This window comes from Cololabis saira, chromosome 6 (genome assembly GCF_033807715.1).
Source record: "Cololabis saira isolate AMF1-May2022 chromosome 6, fColSai1.1, whole genome shotgun sequence".
Classification (NCBI taxonomy): Eukaryota; Metazoa; Chordata; class Actinopteri; order Beloniformes; family Belonidae; genus Cololabis; species Cololabis saira.
Window position 1 is genome coordinate 16329734 of NC_084592.1, and position 22422 is coordinate 16352155.

The window sequence follows — 22422 nt, forward strand, 5'->3', positions numbered from 1 at the left end:
TTTACAGAAAACATTACAATTTTGTTTAAAACATCATTAAGTGATTCTAATTGTTTCAGTTGCATAAAAAAAATCAAACAAATATTTTTCTTGAATCCTCTGAATAATACCAATTACCGAGTACACGGGTAAAAGGGCTCTGTTTGTGCCGTAGTCCCCATTTTGTAATTAATTTGAGCCTCAACCCAGCTAATACTCTAGCATAATTGGATTGTAGGAGGGAGGGTTTGGTTAATAGCGGTGCAACACCTGTATGCAATTAGGCTGTGATCACGGCTATCCTCCCAGAGATGTCATTTTATAAAGGCTGGAAGCGTTGATGCTGTACCCTCTGAGATGCTGTAAACACACGTTTCAATATTCCCTTTACTCTTTGCTTTGAAAAAAACAGTAATGTATAGAGCAGTCACACACTGGAACCATCTCCCCCCATGTATAGTTGCAATAAACAAGATGTCAGGTTTTAAAAGAAGACTGAAACAGGCTGTAGTTCAGAAGGAAGTTATGATCTCTCCGAGGTATATATTGTGATTATTGTGCAAATTGTATGTATATTATACATTTAATAGTAAATATATTCTAAATCTCTGTAGGCTATGAGTGTATATATAGTTTAGAAGTATGAGTATATTATAATGTATGAGTATATTATGATATGTAATATATATTTATACTTCTATAAATAGAGGGATGAGTATATTATAAAGTCGGTGTAAACTATCTTGTTTATAAGCAGAACAGATCTGGTGATAGTAGCAAATAATGCTACTTAGGATGTGGATGGTTGGTTACTTAATCTTTTATTTTTGGTTCAATTTATTATTTCAGGAATTATAGTGAAGATTTTTCACCCTTTTTGAGTTGGATTATTGTCATCTTTATTGTTATGTTATTATATTATTATTATATTATCATCTTTTATATTATCTTTTGTATGTCTATGTGTGGACCCCAGGAAGAATAGTCTTCCCATGGCGAAGACTAATGGGGATCCTTTTTAAATAAACAAATAAACAAATACTCAAGCTCTCATACTCAAAAAGCTCATTTCGTGCTGCAAATGGGTTTTGAACAGCATAAAGGGCTTTGCAACATTGTACCTCTGGCCAGATGAGAGAGACAAAATGTGAGGAAACACTATGTTACACTTACATGAAAGAGGTTACGTCTACTGCCAAGAAACACAGAGCGAAGAGCACCATTGTGGGAAAAAAAGGGCTCGAGACAGAGGTTAGAGGTCCACGACGGCCTTGCTATATGTTCTCTACTTCCTCAGCAAGAGTAAAAGTAACAAATATTTCCTGTTTTCAGTACAATTAGGCTGTTGAGTGTGCTTGGAGGTAATAATATTCATTTTTATGTTAGGGGGTTTCTGTGCACTTCATAGTGGGATATATCAGGGACTTCCATGTGACCTTTCTTGTGATGTGCTGTCTCAACTTGGCCTAGAGTGGTATACTTCCATAGTGTGCCTTTAAACCAGTATTGAAAATGGAAATCTGGGCTAAGAGGGCCAGAAATAAACGGAAAGTCTTTAAAATAATCCTTCTGAACCATTGAAGGAAATGTTAGATTTTTTTTTTTACATATGAACGCTGTAATTTCATTAAACATAATCACATATTAAATAGCAGAAAGTCTAGGTGTGTGAGTGACTGTAATGAAACGATAACACTCTTTGTCTTTGCACTTAAACTTCAAGCTGAATAAAATATTCATTCAGGTAGTTACTGCCCTATTTATCTTCAGATGTGATTTTAGACTGAGGCTTCTCCTACATTCACAGAGATACTGACTGTCCTAGGCCCGGAGTGTGTAGACAAAGGGCTGCCGTCCTTGCTGCTGGAGTGAACATTGACAATACCTCGAGCCCCGTGGGTCACATTACAGCAAAGAGATTCACATAAAGGGATGATGGCAGGAGCTCAGGCAGCCTTTGACTGATGGAGAGGGAAAGCAAAAGGACACGCGCCTTCAAATCCACAGCATGAGCTCATAATATTTTGATGCAGAATGTCGCAACTACAAATTCTCTGATGTTCATTTTATGTTACATAAATGTTCTATCATCTGACCTGAATAAATAAATAAAAAGACAGAAAAAGGACCAATATTCCAAATTTGAAGACTTAAAGGAAAAATAGGGAGTTTTCTTTCCATTAGGTTTTGTGTGTGTGTGTGTGTGTGTGTGTGTGTGTGTGTGTGTGTGTGTGTGTGTGTGTGTGTGTGTGTGTGTGTGTGTGTGTGTGTGTGTGTGTGTGTGTGTGTGTGTGTGTGTGTGTGTGTGTGTGTGTGTGTGTGTGTGTGTGTGTGTGTGAAATTCTAAAATAATTGGTCTTTTTGCTGGTATTCTTCTCCATCCAGTTTTTGCCTTTAGGGGTCGTCACCGCCGATAATCCGCAGCCATCTGACCTCCTGCATCTTCGTCTGTCACACCAACCAAGTGCATATCCTCTTTTACCATTATTACCTTTGGTCTTCCCCCTTTCCCCTGTTTGCAGCTTCAGCACCATCTTACTACCTTCTAACCTTGTTTTCAACCCTACCCATCCTCGATGCTTCCAGGGAAAGTCTCAACTCTGCCATCTCCGGCTCCACTTCCTGTCTCTTGGTCAGCGCTGCTTTCTAAAGGTCTCGGAGTGGCGCCGGTCTCACCATCACCCTCTAAACCTTATTTCCCCACGTTGCAACTCCTCTAACTCAAATAACACCAGCGACGTTTCTCTGATCATTCCACCCTGCTGCACTTTCCTCTATACCTCTCTACCTCTAACTTTTTTTTACTTCTGCACCTTCTCCACCTCTCTTTCATTTACACAGATGTATTCTACATTGTTGTGACTGGCATTTACTTCTCTTCTCTCTAACATATATCTTCACCTCTCCAGGTTTTCTTCCACCTGCTCTCTTCTCTCGCCACAGATCAAAATGTCATCTGCACTCACGGTCAACGGAGGCTCCTGTCTGAGCTTGTCCGTCAACCTAGATAACAAATTACAACATTTGTGTATCCTGGTCACCCAACTGCCGTCATGCCGTCCACATGCATGTACCACTCTAACACTATTTTCTGGTAATCCAGACTTCATCATATGATACCTCAATTCCTCCCTGCCACTCTGTCGTAGCACCCTCACTAAATCTGCAAAGACGCAGAGCAACACCTTCTATGGGCAGAAATATGTGCCACTAGAAACTGAATTTGAATCATTTATATTTGAATTTGAATTGCTCAACTTGAATAATTGCATTAAAAACTGAATCTGAATCACATAATTTGAATTTGTATTGTTTAATTTGAATCATTGCATTGAAAAACTGAATCCACATTCAGCTCTCACAATTCAAATTCAGTTCTTGAAATTCAATTTCAAGTCTACTGTGCCAGACATCCGGGTCTTCTGGAGGAACAGCAATCGAGTGCAGATACAAAGAACTCTGGTATCAGTCACGTGACGTTTTTTGTTGTCAGCGCCATCTGGAGGACCGACCGAGGACATTCCAGCCCCCGGGTCTCGCACTCCGCAGCACGCCGATTTTTCCCAGTGGCCAACCGCGGTACTGCAACAAAAAATCCCATGTGGCCCAGAAAGCTTTTTTCCCATAGAACGCAATAGTAAAAGAGAAGCCTCTAAAACTGTTCACAGGAAACTCCAGCTGTAATCACTGTCAATTACTAATCTTTGTATTATATATTTTTAAGTCATGGACTTTATACATACCCATACCTGCCAACATTGGGCTGTGAAAAAGAGGGAGATTATCTGGGGTAGCGGTTGGAATGCTCCACTCACAACATCCCCGCCCTGATATAAACAAGACGACTTTTAATGAGCTTTAAATCCATAGCTACAATGAAATGTGCTAAAATGTACCTCCCAAAATGACTCTACAGCCTTTTTGGAGCCAAATATGTTTAATATAAAAACAATGCTGTCAATAATGTCATCTTCTAAACCACACACATACTGAATCATGCACTGAGGTGGTGGTGATCTGTCTGTCTGTCTGTCTGTCTGTCTGTGTGTGTGTGTGTGTGTGTGTGTGTGTGTGTGTGTGTGTGTGTGTGTGTGTGTGTGTGTGTGTGTGTGTGTGTCTGTGTCTGTGTCTGTGTGTGTGTGTGTGTGTGTGTGTGTGTCCAGGACTTCAGTTTTCCAGGTTCCCTTTGTCCCCCAAGGACCTGTTGTAATTGTAGTTTCAGACTTTGCAGCTTCAATCACTTTCTTGGAGGGAACACACTTGTGGCCAGGGCTGGTATGGTTTATCTTGCAAGAAAGGAGTGCGCAAAGAGTAGAATTATCCATACTCAATGGGGTTTTCTGTGTGGCCATTTATCCTGCTTTTTCAAAAGGTGCAAAAAACACTTTTTGTCATCAACATCAACAACATCAACAACAACAACTTCCTCTGTTTTCCAGGCTACCGGTTCTTCACCTGAGCTGTCAGATGACAGCATTGTTTTTTGTTATCATTGTATGTACAATTGTATTTTATTGTTATTAATATTAAACATTTTGGCTCCAAAAAGGCTGTAGAGTCATTTTGGGAGATACATTTTAACACATTTCATTGTAGCTATGGATTTAAAGCTAATTAAAAGTCACCTTGTTTCTATCAGGGCAGGGATGTTGTGAGTGGAGCATTCCAACCGCTACCCCAGAAAATCTCCCTCTTTTTCACAGCCCAATGTTGGCAGGTATGGGTATGTATAGTTTAGTTTAGTTTAGTTTAGTTTATTTAAGGATCCCCATTAGAAGCACACAAATGTGCCTCTAGTCTTCCTGGGGTCCTGAACATAAAAATACAGTACAGTGCAGTCATACAATAAAAAAAAACGACAACAAAAACATTTTAAAAAAACAATTAATGTATAAATGTAAATGTATAAAGTCCATGACTTAAAAATATATAATACAAAGATTAGTAATTGACAGTGATTACAGCTGGAGTTTCCTGTGAACAGTTTTAGAGGCTTCTCTTTTACTATTGCGTTCTATGGGAAAAAAGCTTTCTGGGCCACATGGGATTTTTTGTTGCAGTACCGCGGCTGGCCACTGGGAAAAATCGGCGTGCTGCGGAGTGCGAGACCCGGGGGCTGGAATGTCCTCGGTCGGTCCTCCAGATGGCGCTGACAACAAAAAACGTCACGTGACTGATACCAGAGTTCTTTGTATCTGCACTCGATTGCTGTTCCTCCAGAAGACCCGGATGTCTGGCACAGTAGACTTGAAATTGAATTTCAAGAACTGAATTTGAATTGTGAGAGCTGAATGTAGATTCAGTTTTTCGGAATGTAGATTAAGTTTTTCAATGCAATGATTCAAATTAAACAATACAAATTCAAATTATGTGATTCAGATTCAGTTTTTTAATGCAATTATTCAAGTTGAGCAATTCAAATTCAAATATAAATGATTCAAATTCAGTTTCTAGTGGCACATATTTCTGCCCATAAGCTTCTACCTTCCCAGCACTTTTCCATCAGTGTTCTCAGAAATAAAGGATTGGTGCTCTTTCTTTGAATGAAACTATACCGCTGCTCAGAAACCATAAGCAATTTTCTAAATCTAACTTTTACTATGTTCTTTTCTGCTAATATAAAACTTATTTTAAGTGCATAAAACAAACAGAAGATACATGAAGATAGTATGACTCACTGTAATGTAATAAATGCCATTATTTAAAAGCTACACAAGCTTTATGGAGTAATGCTTCAGTTCAAAGGCATCCTTACATGGAAATCCCCAAATGTGTCTGTTTTGCTTCAATCTTGGACAACTTTTGTCAGGTGGAAACGTCAGGTTTTTGTAGCTCCCCAAAAGCGAAGTTGAAGGCCACAACACGCCCCCGGTCCCTGGAGTCATTATCATCTATTGCTCCTTGCGTCTCTTGTCTTAACAGCAGCGCGCTCCGATCTTACTGTCCACGAGTGCGGCCGACACAGGCTCCAGCGTAAAGATCTCTGTGTCCAAACTGGCAAGACACTCAAAATTTCAAAAAAGTGAAATCACAACTTCTCAAAAGTGAGAGTCGTGCTGCCCCTCGGTGGACAGGAGATGCTGCTGCTTGACGTGGGGGACACTGTCCGAGGTGCTGAAAGGAAATGAAGACAGCACGATAATAAGATGTCTAAAACAAGCAAAGCTGAATTACTAGGCTTTTTTTTTTAAACACAACCTTCTGCTGTTAAAGGGATATGACTTTAAGTAAGGACACGCAATAAGACGTTTTTTTAATTCTCTTTTTAAAAACGTTTTATATTTGATAAAGTGCACGTTATAAACTATGAATTTTCAGTCAACCTCACTCAGAGAAAAAAAACAACCTAACTCAATGGTTAAATCAGTGCAGAAGGTAGGAAATAAAGTAATAGTTAAAATATCACTTACTTTCTGTTCTCCACTTTCATTGATCCACTTAGTTATTAAACGAGCACCTCCTTGGGCAACAGCACCAGATTGACCTGGATGCATTTATTTTCATTGAGCCTTGCCTGTCTGAATGAGAATGATACCCAGGCTATATGTGAGACCCCGCATCTCCCAATAAAACTAATGCAAAATGAAGACTAACTCAGCATTTCCATCTCACTTTTAATATCAGCAGGTGAAACGTGATTGTTTGTAAGTAGACATTGTTCAGGAATACATTTGATTTGCTTTTTAATTTGCTGCTATACTTGTCTTGCACATTGCACTTTTAAATGGATTTGTATTCTTTTTCTTTTATCTCCCTTTTTTTTTTTGGGGGGGGGGGGGGGGGGGGGGGGGGGTGTCATTTTCTGGTTATTGTTTTGTTGTATTGATCCACTGCTGTCCCTAGGTGGAGACATGTTAATGTGTATTGTTGATTGTTTTATGTTGTATTGTTGTGGCCATGGTGGCAATGAAGTTTCCCCTTTGGGGATTATTAAAGTTAAAGTTGAATCCTACATTTCATAATGAAAGAAAAAATCCGTCTGCCAAACCAGAAGCCAGCTGTCGACCAAATCTACTTTTATCATAGAAGAAGTATTAGGCTCACTGTTTGACAGATTAGATTTTGGACAGCCAGTATTAAGATGAGGATCCCATCTATAATAATAATAAAAAGAAAACAATCTAAGTTATTGCGGAGGAAACAACAGATCTCCCAATATTTTTCTGAACTTTAGCCTATTATTTAAACACCTTTACTGACACCCTTTTTTTTTTTTTAATTATTTCTTTATTGCAGACAGCAAAGATAGAAAGGTCCTGAATCAATGTCAATTGTCTAAAAGATGCCAGATGTCTTGTTTTTGAGGACTCCACCTTATTCTTTTAAATTGTATTACCCCTTTCTTTTCTTTTCTTTTTTTTGCTAGAGTTTTCTGGGTTAAACTCATCATCTGTTTTTGTCTAGACACCATCTGCATGACAAACAGAGGCACAAGCTGCACATCCTCGTATGTAGCTTTGTGCATAGAATGTTTGCATATTCTCTCCCACTCTCTCAAACACACACACACACACACACACACACACACACACACACACACACACACACACACACACACACACACACACACACACACACACACACACACACACACACACACACACACACACACACACACACACACACACACACACACACACACACAAATACATCCTATAATTCAAATGTTGTGCCCAAAATGTGCACGTTGCCTGCAGTTGAATGGCAGAAACTTGTTCGCATTTACATACACTGCAATCCAAATAACCAATCTCCATATTGTCCCCATCACTGTTACTTTGTTTTACATGCATGTGTCATCTTCTGTGTTGCAAGTGCATTACCAATGAACCAAAGACTGTCAAGTTAAATGAACTGAAGTGAATCTTGATATAATACCTTATTTATCACCTTCTCAGTTAATCCTCTCTTTCCAGGTAACAGCTTTATCATATTTTGTTTCTGTGGATTTGGAATTTGCTGACATTAAAAAATAAGCTTAGTCACCATGGTAACTGTGGGACTGAGGTTTTTCAGCAGCTTTGATTGACACCCAAGAAGACACAAATGACTTATTTTTAGAGTCATTGTGATGCATTTATGCAGATGGATTGTATTCAAATAGCAAATTTAAAGTTTCACTATTGCAGCATGTTTTTCTTCTCTGTGCATCTTTTAGTATCATTTGTTGCTGTAAAACTCTCAACAGCTGGCGGTGAGAGCAGCAAGACCCAACTTATATGTAAACTGAGAAAAACACTGGGAATTATAAACTGCAATTGTAATTGTCCATCCTCCGATAAAATGTCTACACATCTCATCCTACAGGGTGCAGTTTTGGATATCTAAAACAATTTATCGGGGTTGCTTTGGAACACATTACGTTTTTTTGGGACACATTAACATTAATCCTAATAAAGACAAAGACATACAAAATGTCTTTGGAGGGAAAATTGCAACAAAGATCATATTTCTCTGATCAAATATTTCAGAATATAACTCTTCATTAAGAAAAGCTAGTTTTTTTTAGTTATGATAAGAGTTTTTAGCACTATATCTACTGTTCAATGTGATATGTGGTTGGTTACATGCGTCAACAACTATCAGTCAAAAATGCAAAAAGTGACAGACTCTATTTGTTAATAGTATCTGCGATATTACATGCCTTACCTTTTAATACCTAAAACAGAACTATGGACAGAAACTGTGTACTTTACTGAAAATTAAACCACGCGTAGGTTGATTTAACCTAAGCATCTTACTGTAAAAGCAACTATAGTTTAAGAGAGAAGCCCAGAATTAGTCCATGTTCAGTTTCTGTTGGGTAATGATGAATGAGAGCTTTATGTGTCTTTTCAGATTTGGAAACGCTATATAATTAACTTTGAAGAAACATCATTTTAACATCAGTTGCAGTTTTGTACTCTGCTGTATTTACTTCAGCTACTGTGGAACTGACAATACCATCACCATGCAATTGTGTTTATATCTAATTACTGCAGTTAAATCAAGTCAATAGGTAACATTCCTTTATAATTACAGTTTTGACATAGTTGCTTTTGCATATTTAACTGAGGAACCCACCTGTTTTTGTTGACTTGTCTCAAATGTTATGTGCTGCAGAAAAAAAAGAAGACTATACATATATAAAATATAAGGTGAGAGTAAGGATTAATGTCTTGAAATAAATCACAGATAAACAGAAGAAATTGATTATGCTTCCCTTTGAATCTGCTGTACATTGATACTACTACTATTGTCATTTATCAGATGATTTTATCCAGAGTAATTAGGGTTGAGGGCCTTGCTCAGGGGCTTATCTGTGGTTTATCTTGGTTGCCACTCCAGGGCTTGAACCTGGGTCGTCCAGACCCAAGCCCACCTCTCTAGACTACCACTAGACTACCACTCCCCCAAATACACCAACCACTTTCTAAAAGCGACAGTGTCACCGTATATTCAGTCTACTGGCCATCCCAGTAATTAGATCAAGATTTATCTCTCAAATGTTTTACATTTGCATATTTACAATGATGGTCAGTAAATGTGTAAACAGCCATAATCCACATTCCACCTTCTGGGCGGCTCTAACACTCTTTGGAAACTAACATAATATGATAAAACCATAAACTTCTGGCTTCAACAGTTTATACACTGTCGCCATCTGCTGGTAATGAATGGGAAGTCATTTCTCCCAAAAAATGAGGGGGGGGGGGGGGGGTGTGTTAACATGCAAGAATGAGCTGTGATTTTCTGTCCACTTTCTCTCTAACTGAATAGGCTGAAAGTGGAAATCCTGTGTCACAGCACAACTTCCCTTTTCCTTTTGTGGGAAGTGCTGATACTAGTTGTTGTGGTTTTGCAAGAATAATCTGTATCCTTTCAGTTTATCCAGATGACACGTTTGTAACCCGTCATTTTCCTTTTCATGAAGTGCTGTGCAAGTTATACATATTTTATATATATCCGGGCTGCAACCAACCTTTGAGTTATGTTCAACCTTTAAATGACATGGATGATATCTATGAGACATTGTTCAGTGAAACAACATCAGACCTCTTGGACAAAGACCTTGACAGAAGCAAATGTCACTCTGAATTTTTAAAATAGGCTTCTGCATCAGTGCTATCACAAAGGTTTCACACACATACAAGTCACCCATGCTGCTTCCTGTATCACAGATACTGGCTTTTACGCCCTGGCACGTAGAACCCAACATGTTTTTACTGAAGTAAGTTTAGACTCGTTTTAATGAGATGCATATATAAAAATTTAAAAGTTAAATTTAATTTTGAGCCAAAAAAATTAAAGATGGTGCGTTCCCATTTTTTTAAATCTAATTCATTAATAAAGATCTTTTTATTTATTTATTTTTTATGGGAAATTGTTCTTCATGTGAAAATAATTTTGTGCACAGGTTGGTGCATGTGATTTGTACCCATCACAATTGTTAAAGTTGATGAATAAAGAATAAAAAAAAGAAAAGAAACTCTAATATTACATTAGATTAGATTAGATTAGATTAGATTAGATTAGATTGTCCTTTATTTCTCCCTCAACGGGGAAATTCGCTTTGTGCAGCAGCAGTACACTCAACACACACAAAGGCTAAAAAAAGTAATAAGTATATAAATTACAAAATATAAACAGTGGCTATATACATTGGAATGAAAAATAAAAAGTCCAGTATTGGAAAAAAAAAAAAAAAAAAAAAAAAAAAAAAAAATATATATATATATATATATATATATATATATATATATATATATATATATATATATATATATATATCAAAAAGAAACAAAACAAAGACAAAAAAAGACTGGTTATCAGAATTGGCTTTTGAGGCTTGATTAATGTAATAAATGTATATTATTAAAACAATTAAAACATACAGGTAATAATATCACATACATTGCATGTGTGTGGAATCCGTATGAATATGTAAAGAAATAAAAACATAATAAAAGTGTATCGATACTGAAGCTGCTCGCTTCTCCAACCTTGTGCCAGATTATGCCTTCAAACGCGAGCTCGTCCGTGCTTCTTCAAATACAGAACTAAAAAAACAACACACAAATAAAATAGGAGACAGAATAAGAAAGAGTTTCGTAGGGATAGAAAAGCAGCTAAGTCTTGATGTCTCTCATCTCACTTAAAGAGCTTATGAGATATCTGATGGATAATCCCCTGATGACAACAGACTGAATTTCCCTGATTACTAATTGACAGCAGCTGAGTAAGTTTGAGATACATGGGTGTATAAAAGCACCAGGCTGAGCTCTTGTCTAGTGTGAGTCACCTTTTTCTTTTGTTTAGGCAGTTATTTCTAAAGTGTCTCTTTCAGTTCAGTGGCTGATTCAGCATGGGTTTGTTTTCTAATCTTACTTTTAACATGGTCAGTGGCTGCATGGTGTCTTTTGTTTCTAATCTAATGCCCACTTTCTTTCTCAACAGCAAAGAAAGTGTTGATCGTGTACGCTCATCAGAGCTCTGCTTCATTCAATGCTGCAGCTAAAACTGCTGCTGTGGAGGTCTTGACTGCTCAGGGCTGCACAGTAGAGGTATCTGACCTGTATGCCATGAACTTTAAAGCCACTGCTACTGCAGAGGACATCAAAGGTAGACCATCCCACACATGCATTAAAGGGCTGTTTCATCCACTTGACTCTAACAAAGTCTCACCATGTCAGGTGATGTGAAGAATGCTGAAAACTTCCGTTATCTGGAGGAAACCAGACTGGCGTGGGAAGAAGGAAGGCTCTCTGAGGACATCACCAAGGAGCAATCCAAGCTCACGGAGGCAGACCTCGTTATCTTTCAGGTAGAACATGATAGCCAAGCTATAGTGTGCCCCCTTCCAGTGTTGTACTAACTAAAGCTCCTCTCCAGTTCCCCATGTACTGGTTCAGTGTTCCTGCAATCATGAAGGGCTGGATTGATCGTGTGCTCACAAGCGGCTTTGCTTTTTCAAAAGAGAAGCGCTACAGCCAGGGAGTCTTCAAGGTAAGGCTTGAACTGGGGTTAAACTAGCTTTGGTATTCCTGTGCTGAACTGTACTCCTTGCAGGACAAGAAGGCCATGTTGTCCTTCACCACTGGGTCTCTTGAATCCATGTTCAGCTCAACTGGGATTAATGGAGACATGAACGTCACACTCTGGCCACTACAGGTACAAATGTGGAATGTTCTGTTCTTCTTGCAGATCATCACATGATTAAACCTGCATGTTCACTTCTGTGCAGAATGGGATCCTGCACTACTGTGGCTTCCAGGTTGTGGCCCCTCAGGTCTTCTGGGCTCCTTCTTGTGCTACTCCTGAAGCCCGCAGCTGCATGCTGGAGGGCTGGCGCACACGGCTGCAAGGTCTCCTGGAGGAGAAACCTCTGTCCTTCATCTCCTTGGACTGCTTTGATGACAAGGCTTTCCAGCTGAAGCCTGATGTGCACAAGGAGCATGACGGCAAGGAGTTTGGGCTGACGGTGGGCATCCACCTGGGCAAACCGCTCCCACCCCACAGCCAGATGAAAGCAGGGTGCTGAGGAAATCATTGTCATGTTTGAATAAAAGCTGCTGCCCTATGACTCTGTAGTTGAGTGACTCTTCTGCCATAGCTACCATATGGTTGCCAATCTAGCAGTTTCTTACAAAGGGATCTTCTTGCTTAAACCATTAATGTTAAATCTGGGCTCTGAAAACAGTTTATCTGGAGTGACTGGTCAGTTTAGCATTGGGTGTGCTACAGTATATACTGTACAGATTTGTCTATTTTGTGGCCACTATGTCTTCTGGAATGGCTCAGATTCAAATGCTGTCAGCTTGAACCCCAGTTTTGACCTTCAATGCAAGAGGGGGCTATGCTAAACTACAGCCATGACGCTGTAATTTTGGGATAGTTCAAACGTTTAATTTTTTTTTTTTTTTTTTTTTCCCCTCCCTGAATTTGTTCACATGTGTTTTCCACATGAACAAATGCAGGGAGGGGGAAAAAAGTTAAACGGAAAAGAACAAGACAGGATCCCATTGACCTACAAATCCAGAAGAGGAATTGGATTGGTCACACCCTCAGAAAACCGGCGACAAACGCCACCAGACAAGCGTTGAAGTGGAGCCCCCAAGGAAAGAGGAAACGAGGTCGCCCCAGGAACAGCTGAAGAAGCACTGAGGCAGAAAGCGGCCTCAACTGGGGAGATCTCGAAAAGAACGGCTAAAAGCAGAGTGAAATGGAGGACATTTGTCAACGGCCTATGCACCCTAGAGGAGCAAAGGGCTTAAGTCAAGTAAGTCATTTGTTCACATGATCGATATTCATAAAAATGATGCATCCATGGCTTTCACCTTCTGGCCATTTTAGCCACGCTTGATACAAAGAATTGCATTTTAGAAAAATTAAGAGCAAAAGCTGAGGGTTTCCCACAAGTGCTCACAGCTGAGATTAAGTTTTAGCATTGCACAAAAACTAAAGATTCAGTTGAATACTGTCATGGAATTTTTTTTATTTTTTTTTCTCATTTGTGGCATAAATTCACTCAATGGTGCTTTTGAAAAGTTTTGTTCCTGAGCTCATGCTGACTTCAAGTGTCAGAGTACAGGGAAGCAACTTAGATTATTTGAAGTTTTTCATCAACCAAATATTCTGAAGTGTGTGGATTAATACATTTTGGATTGGCTGATTCACAATTTTGTTCTTTTTTTTGGCATCCCAATTGATTGACTTTGTTTTGTTTCCCCTATATCTGTAAACAGTTCATGTTTGTAGACAATGAGGAAACAGAATACATGACTATTGATTTAAAATGTATTTGATCTGTAATATTTCAGTAGTTTTAAATGTCTTCCGACTCAATTTATGATCAATGGTCACATCCAAAAACTTTATTTACTATTTACATTTCAGCATCATCAATCATTAGTTTACTTGCTTATTGATGACATTTACTGAATATAAACTTTATTTTTTCTTTGAACTGAGTACTAACTTATTGTCAAACCACTTCTTTGAGTCTATTATCCTTTAATGCTCAGCAGATCTAATGATTTTCCCAAATGGTATGAATCTTTATAATATACAAATTTATATTACACTGTACAAATGTCACAATGTGCCCAGTAAAGGTAGAAATGTGAAATGTTCTGGACTTCCTGCAGATCATCACATGACTAAACCTGCATGTTAATTTCTACACAGAATGGGATCCTGCACTACTGTGGCTTCCAGGTTGTAGCCCCTCAGGTCTTCTGGGCTCCTTCTTGTGCTACTCCTGAAGCCCGCAGCTGCATGCTGGAGGGCTGGCGCACACGGCTGCAAGGTCTCCTGGAGGAGAAGCTTCTGTCCTTCCTTCCTTTGGACTGCTTTGCTGATAGGGCTTTTCAGCTGAAGCTTGATGTGCACAAGGAGCCTGAAGGCATGGAGTTTGTGCTGAGGGTGGGCAACCCACTCCCACCCTACAGCCAGATGAAAGCATGGTGCTGAAGACCTGTTTACCTCACCTTGATTCAATAAAGGCTGCTCTGTGGTTTTTGGTGATTCTTCCACTTCTTGGTGTGTGAACCTTTGAAGCTTTCTTTAACCCTACACCTAAAAATTAAGCTTCAGTCTTGCTATGGCAAGCACATGCAGCTTGGTTCATAATTGCATCAAACGTTAAAAGTTGATCAAAACACTAGTCTAATGTCACAACATGCAAATTTGTGTGTAAAGGTATTGGGGCAATTTGAACCATGACTTGGTGTATTGTTGGCTTTCTGCTAAATTCACCTCGCAATAGCAAGGTTTCACAATAACCTGCAGGTCCATTGACTTGTATAACACTGTTCGGGCACATGTAGGAGTAGCTACCAGACGACGCAAGTGTTTTGGCTTTAGGTTTGTCAAAAAAACTGATAGTTGGACTTGAATTTTACAAGTAATGCCACATGATGGCATTGTAAGCCACTTTTTCACTGATCCTGACTGACATGGAAAAATGCTAATGAAGTGTGTCAAATTTTACAAGGGAGAAACTAGTTTTGCCATGTATTTTTTACTACAGGATTCTTAAGCTTTTTGCCCAAAATATGAAATCATTTGGGAAAGCCATATTCACCATCTGTTGTAACTTAATTCATATGGTTATCTGACTGATCTGATTCAGACATGGCACATTCCTACAGTGGTAGGAAGGTACATCTGGAGTAAACCACTTTCACGATAAAAATCCCCATATTTTGAAGTAGTGAGGTCCCACTCCTGCAGCAGAGATACTTTACTTCAACTGTACTCTGCAGTGGAGAAAAACTACAGTAATGTCTGTGCGCTGCTTCCACGAGCACAGAGCCTCTCTGTTGTTTTTAAGAAGGCTGACTGAGGAGAAAAAAATAAATTCTGTCTGCTAACTTTCTATTTGAGAGAGTTAAACATTAAAAATGGGTGAATTCATGCCACAGGCTGTCTTCACCTTACTGGGATGGTAATTTTCTCACATGTTGTGATTAAAAACTCAAGACCATTGTTTAAGTCGCATGCATCCAAATTTTCATGTCCTTCACTCTACAATGCTCATATTTATGGAGCGCTTCAAAGTGGAATCACCCGTTATTTCTATTTTTATTGTGAGGTGAAAGTATAAGCACGTGCTCTGTACTTGACACGTGTAGAAATGAGTGTGACTGCTTTCTTTCTGCTGGTGTCAGCCAGTTGAAAATGACATGTCATTAAAATGGAGAGAAAAAAGTGCTGGTAAAAGGAGGCTTCATACAGAAACAATCTGTCAGATGTGATCACTGTGTATGATGCCAATAGTCAACCTGATAAATCTTCTACAAGGAATTTACAAAGTTACAAATAATCCCTACGAGGTAAAGTATAGCTTGAAATGCACATTTAATGGCCTCTGAATCCATTTTAAACTTCCGCTTGTCTCAGTGTATTTTCGCTGGGTATACCCGGTGCTGATAAACCGTTTAAACCAGTGATCATCCGAGTCCGGCCCGCCGAACTGTCCAATCCGGCCCGCAACTTGATTTTTCTCTGAGGAGCCTCTGACAGCTCAGGATATGAATCCTTGAAAATTGTATGTTTAGTGTTGTGGTGACGGCACAGATTATATTCTTTTGCAACAGCAACAGTTTCGTTGCAAATGAGGCATACAGGTGATGCATTTCGGAAAGTTGGCATGATAAATGCGTACTTTCAGTCCAGTCATCGTTAAAGGATCTGTTTTCCACATCAACTTTTCCTTTCATGGCCTTTGAGAGTGCCATTTTACCTGTTAAGAGGCCTTTTCCTATCACTTTGGTGGTGTTTGTTTTTCAAGTGCTCTATAAATAAATTTGACTTAATTGAGTTGAGGCAAAATATCTCTATCACTCCTGTTGGATGAATGTGGTATAGGTGATAGGAGACTGTCTCATAAAGGCTAAAAATGCCTTCTGCTTTGTAATGAAATGAAAGAAAAATATAAACAATAAACATCAAACTATAATGTTATGCCAAAATTTAATTTTTATTTGAGGGTCCGGCTCCCAAGGTGACTGTCCAGTAAAATTCTGGCCCTCTGACAAATATAGTTGGTGACCCCTGGTTTAAACGGTGTGCAGACTCCAAACTACTTGAAATACTTGCAGCGTGCATCGGCATGGTAGTGATCCACCCAAACACGCTTGGAAGCATAACCCAGAATCTTGAAACACCACCTCTTAAACTGTGTTGGTGTGTTTATGAGAAACCATAAAAACTGAACCACTCCTGCAACATGATCCCTCTCTGTCACAACAAAAGAGGATGCAGCCGAGAGGCTCAACATGAACTAGAGGGAAGACCATCAACCTGGTAGCCTATGACAAAAGGGCTTCAGATATAAGATTTAAAACAACTTCATTAACAACAGAATTACTATTTTCCCACAAATTAAAATCTGGGTTTTACTCAAATCAAGCTAATGCTTGGCCAAGAGAAAAAAAGAAGCCTGCTTGCATGCATGTGCTCCCTTCTGTTTGTTAATATCTAGCAGCTGCTCAGTCACTCCAGTTCTCAATAGATGAGTTGATGAAAGGCCGGTCTTTAGTGCGCACCAACTATCGTCTTTGAAGCCCGCTTTGCTGCGTCTCGTACAGTTTTTTTCCCAACGGGCTTGACCGCAGGAAACCACTTCCTGTGAGGGAAGTAATGTCAGGAAGAACCAGAAGCGGTACAGTGAAAGGATTATCCCACCACAAGTATTTCATGTGGCTGGAAAACACACACGCAGTTTTTTACACATCTTAGATGCACACAAAGGCTGTCATACATTATTTAAAATGTTCACAGATTATTGCTGGAAGACTAACGGAGACACGCAGGGCTGTGTCTTTCTGCGCAGACTTAAGTAGGAGAAGAAAAAAAAATCAAACACGTTCTTGAGTACGAGCAAAACTACAGTTGAAAATGTATTTCCATTTTATTCAAAGGTCAGAAGAAAATACCTTAGAAATGCTTCTCAATGGGAATGGATTGATTGGTGAACTTAATTGCTGATTGACAGCACCTGAGAGTTGTTGTGCAAGAAGGATGTATAAATACAGACCACTAAGCTTTGATCCAGCATGAGCAGCATTTTATTTAGTGCTGTTTGTCAAGTTCATCAGTCACAGGCTCCTTCAGAATGGGTAAGGGATTGTCTTGTAATTCTTGTTGAACACTTGTAATTTATGAATAGTCGTTTCTATTTTACTGGATCTTTGGCTTTGTTTTAATGTGATGGCCACTAAATCCATCTCATTTCCTGTCTTTGCAGCAAAGAAAGTGTTGATCGTGTACGCTCATCAGAGCTCTGCTTCATTCAATGCTGCAGCTAAAACTGCTGCTGTGGAGGTCTTGACTGCTCAGGGCTGCACAGTAGAGGTATCTGACCTGTATGCCATGAATTTTAAAGCCACTGCTACTGCAGAGGACATCAAAGGTACATGACAAACCAACAGGACTAAAAAGGTCTATTAATCTTACTCTCAAGCCCTAATGAACCCATCCACTATTTCAGGAGATGTGAAGAATGCTGAAAACTTCCGTTATCTGGAGGAGACCAGACTGGCATATGAGGAAGGGAAGCTGTCAGATGACATCACTAAGGAGCAATCTAAACTGACTGAGGCAGACCTTATTATCTTGCAGGTAATCTGGGTGTCAGTCATGTCTACCCAATGAAGTAAACCCCCGTGTTGTACTAACTAGAACTTTTCTCTCCAGTTCCCCATGTACTGGTTCAGTGTTCCTGCAATCATGAAGGGCTGGATTGATCGTGTGCTCACAAGCGGCTTTGCTTTTTCAAAAGAGAAGCGCTACAGCCAGGGAGTCTTCAAGGTAAGGCTTGAACTGGGGTTTAAATTAGCCTTGGTATTTCTGTGCTGAACTCTACTCCTTGCAGGACAAGAAGGCCATGTTGTCCTTCACCACTGGGTCTCTTGAATCCATGTTCAGCTCAACTGGGATTAATGGAGACATGAACGTCACACTCTGGCCACTACAGGTACAAATGGGGAATGTTCTGGACTTCTTGCAGATCATCATATGACTAATCCTGCATGTTAATTTCTGTGCAGAATGGGATCCTGCACTACTGTGGCTTCCAGGTTGTGGCCCCTCAGGTCTTCTGGGCTCCTTCTTGTGCTACTCCTGAAGCCCGCAGCTGCATGCTGGAGGGCTGGCGCACACGGCTGCAAGGTCTCCTGGAGGAGAAGCCTCTGTCCGTCATCTCCTTGGACTGCTTTGATGACAAGTCTTTCCAGCTGAAGCCTGATGTACACAAGGAGCATGACGGCAAGGAGTTTGGGCTGACGGTGGGCATCCACCTGGGCAAACCACTCCCACCCCACAGCCAGATGAAAGCAGGGTGCTGAAGAGATTTCTGGCTGAAGTTGTGATTCAATAAAACCTGATTTGTTATAACTTGTCATTGGTCTAAGCCTTTTGAGCTGATATTCGGTGCTAACTCTTAAGTAACCCTGCAAATTGTGTGTGTGCGCCTGCCCACAAAGAATCAGACTTGGTCCTGAAGTCTTGTAAAAAATTTAGCAGTGATCTGGGCTTCGCTGGCCCAAATGTAGAGAAGGTTGGTCAATTATGTAATCGACTACATGAACTTGCCTAGTGGATTGCATAATGTGAGTCTAAAGAGACTTGGTTTAAAGCTATAATGGGCTTGACCTTAATGTGCAAGGCATCTATAATTCATCTCGTTTCCCGATATACACCAGTCTAAACTAGGTAGTTCCCTATGGCAAATACAAGTAGCATACATTAATCAAATGAACTTCTCCCTATAACTGGATTTTTGAGCATCAAGTTTGGGAATTTTCAAGGAGGAAACCCCACAAACTGGTCCCATATGCTCGGTAAATCTAAATTGTATCAACTGCCAATGCCTGGGCATCTCAAAAGAAAACATCCTGAGGTTCTCAAACCTTTACAAAAGACAAATGCATTAAATGTAGTTTGATTTCCTGTGCAAGTCACCTTCTTGAACCACCACCTTGTGGCGGAGGGGTTTGTGTTGCCGAATGATCGTAGGAGCTATGTTGTCGGGGGAGTGTGTGCTATCACCTGGTAAAAGATAATTTAAGATTAAAAAGTAACCCATTCAATGTGAACTGTGCAGTGATTATTGCTGGTGATGGAAAGCCATTGAGACTTACGACATTGGGCAGAATTTATGTTAGAATTATGGACTTTTACACAAAGTGATGTCTTAAACAGTGTTTGCACTTTTTGGACTCTAAAATAGTTATTTTAGATTTATGGAGAGTGTTCTGATTAAACCAAATAATGCCCTATGACAATTTTGCTTTGGTTTATGTATGAAATTAATTTTATTTTTTCAAAAGTAAAAAATTGTGAGAATGGTAAAATGGATTATTTGTTGGCATTTAATAGAAAGATGTGTCAAAAAATGGAAGAAAAAAATCATAAGATTAATATAAAAAATGTAATCGTTAGATTAATCGAAGAAATAATCGATAGATTAATGGACAAGAAAATAATGGTTAGTGGCAGCCCTCAAGGTTGGCCTTGTGGACTCTGCCACTGCTGATGCCATGACAAGCACTGAGGATTTCAGCTGTAATGTTCTCCTGTTCCACAAGGTGGCATTGTGATCTCTGAAATTTTTGCATAGACATTATCCAATAGTGAAGAGTTTATGGGAATTTGATCGGTTTTAGTGTTATCATATTTTTCCCAGTCAGTTAACAATATGGAAAGGGGGATGCATTTATGCCACCATTGTCAGTTTCTATTGAGGGCAACAGAATGAATGCACACCTAAATATACTGTTGCCCAAAAACTTTGAATTTTTTTAGAAACATTGCTCCTTACAATCCATGAGAATGTAGGGGTTTTATTCCCACTTCATGGGCAGCAGTTATGTCCTAGCAGTATTTTAGTTAAGTGAATGTTTGACCAGAAACATTTTAATACATTTAAAAAACACATGCTTGCAAGCATGTGCACCCCTCCATTTGCTAATATCTAGCAGCTGTTCAGTCACTCCTGTTCTCAGTAGCTGAATAGATGAGACCAGGGTCTTTGGTGTGCACAGACTATCATCTTTGAAGCCCGCGTTGCTGAGTCTTGTACAGTTTCTTTCCAGCAGGCAACACCCGTCCACGGGCTTGACCGCAGGGAAGTATTTCCTTAGAGGGAAGTGATGTAAAGGAAAACCAGAGGCAGATGAGTGAAAGGATGATCCCCACCACAAATGTTTCATGCAGCTTGAAAACAGAATTGTTACATATCTTATAGATACAAAGACAGCCATGCATTCTCTAAAATACTATGGCTCAAAGACTAACAGGTATAGGGCTGTTTCTTTCTAGGTAAGGTAAACCAGAATATTTTTATTGGCTTGAATTCGAGTGCGAGCAAGTTTACAGTTTAAAAGGCTTTCAAATTTAAGTAAAATGTAATCCTCTACTTTTTGGGAGGTTAAATGACAGCTTGCACATAGCTTATACTGTAGGTACATTTCTGCTACCTACTGGATAGGAGTGTTGATCGGCCGATTGGAAGTAATAAATAAAGCTGCAAGCAGCGATGAACGGGCCCTCACACTCATGGCCAGCGCCCCACCCCCTGGGTTCCCCCCACATTCCTAGGTCAATAATACTATAAAAAGTGCCTTTGCTGTGCACATAAAACTCAACTTATCATCATAACTTTAGCATATCAGAAATGACACCATCCACGACTCTCTATGTCAAACCATTCAAAAGTTATGGCAGAAAATAGGAACTATGAAATATCGACCAATCAGAAGAAGAGGCAGAGCTAATTTACACCAATGAAGGTTAAGGATTCTAAACCAAATCCAATGACACCACCCACATGTCTGTATCACAACCCGTTCAAATGTTATACCAGAAAATAGGGACTATCAAATATGGACCAATCAGATGAAGGCGGGCGCGCTTTTTGGCGTCTATTGTCTCCGCGGTAAACGCTTTTCACTGAGAAAAGTAATGCACATCGTCGCAGGTTCGAGACGCACATTTTGATGTATAACACACCTGGGTGCACGGGTTCGGGCGAAGAAGCGGTCGAAGAAATGGCAAAAATTGGCTGCAAAATTACACGATTCATTCAAAATGGCCGACTTCCTGTTCGGTTTCGGCCATGGCGCCAGGAGACTTCTTTAAGTTGCGACATGATACAGGTGTGTACTGATTTCCGTGCATGTACGTGAAACCGTGTTGTGGGGCTTGAGGCTAGAGGTCTTCTGGGGGGCGCTGTTGAGTCATTAGGCCAATACCATTAATGCAAACCAATAAATATCAAATGTTTCGCCAGGCCTGGCTTGCGTGCAAAATTTCGTGACTTTTGGGGCAAGTTTAGGGGGGCAAAAAGGCCATCATTTCCTCGAAAAAAAAAAAAAAAAAAAACGAGAAAAATTCCTACAGATACAATAGGGCCTTCGCACTGTAAGTGCTCGGGCCCTAATTAAACAAAATAGAAAAACAACAAAAAAGTATTTTCTTCTTAACACAAACATCTTCAGGTAATTCAGTAAATGCTTGTAACAGTTTTCTGCCCCTCTAAGTAGATTCTCTGTAGTCAAATTCACTTTCCATGTCCTCCATCTCTGTCATTGTCCGCTCACATCAGTAATACATGACACACAGACTCAAAGTGATTACGCTTTATATATATATATATATATATATATATATATATATATATATATATATATATATATATATATATATATATATATATATATAAAGCATACATTCCCCATCTTGTAAAGAATATTGTTTAGTCTGGCAGTGTCATTCATGTCCCAGTTTTCCTGCCATACTAAGACAGCAGATTGTTGATTGACAACACCTGGGGGAGCTTGAATAGAAAAAGCGTATAAAAACAGGATGCTGAGCTTTGATCCAGCATGAGCTGCATTTTATTTGGTGTAACCAGCTGTTTGAAAAGTTCATTGTTTACAGTCAGGGTGCTGCTTCAGA

The 22422-nt window shown here is 39.5% G+C and overlaps 2 protein-coding genes across 2 annotated transcripts; both read left to right on the forward strand.

Annotated features, from left to right (window-relative positions):
• The first annotated feature begins 11323 nt into the window (after positions 1-11323).
• Positions 11324-12499, forward strand: LOC133445569 (ribosyldihydronicotinamide dehydrogenase [quinone]-like). The gene is made up of 6 exons (XM_061722894.1): positions 11324-11327; positions 11416-11580; positions 11652-11782; positions 11851-11964; positions 12028-12129; positions 12203-12499. Exons 1-6 carry the CDS (start codon positions 11324-11326, stop codon positions 12497-12499), a joined length of 813 nt encoding a protein of 270 aa, XP_061578878.1.
• Positions 12500-17578: 5079 nt separating this feature from the next.
• LOC133445570 (ribosyldihydronicotinamide dehydrogenase [quinone]-like) lies at positions 17579-18809 on the forward strand. Its single transcript, XM_061722896.1, has 6 exons — positions 17579-17582; positions 17711-17875; positions 17954-18084; positions 18160-18273; positions 18338-18439; positions 18513-18809. Exons 1-6 carry the CDS (start codon positions 17579-17581, stop codon positions 18807-18809), a joined length of 813 nt encoding a protein of 270 aa, XP_061578880.1.
• The last annotated feature ends 3613 nt before the right edge of the window (positions 18810-22422 follow it).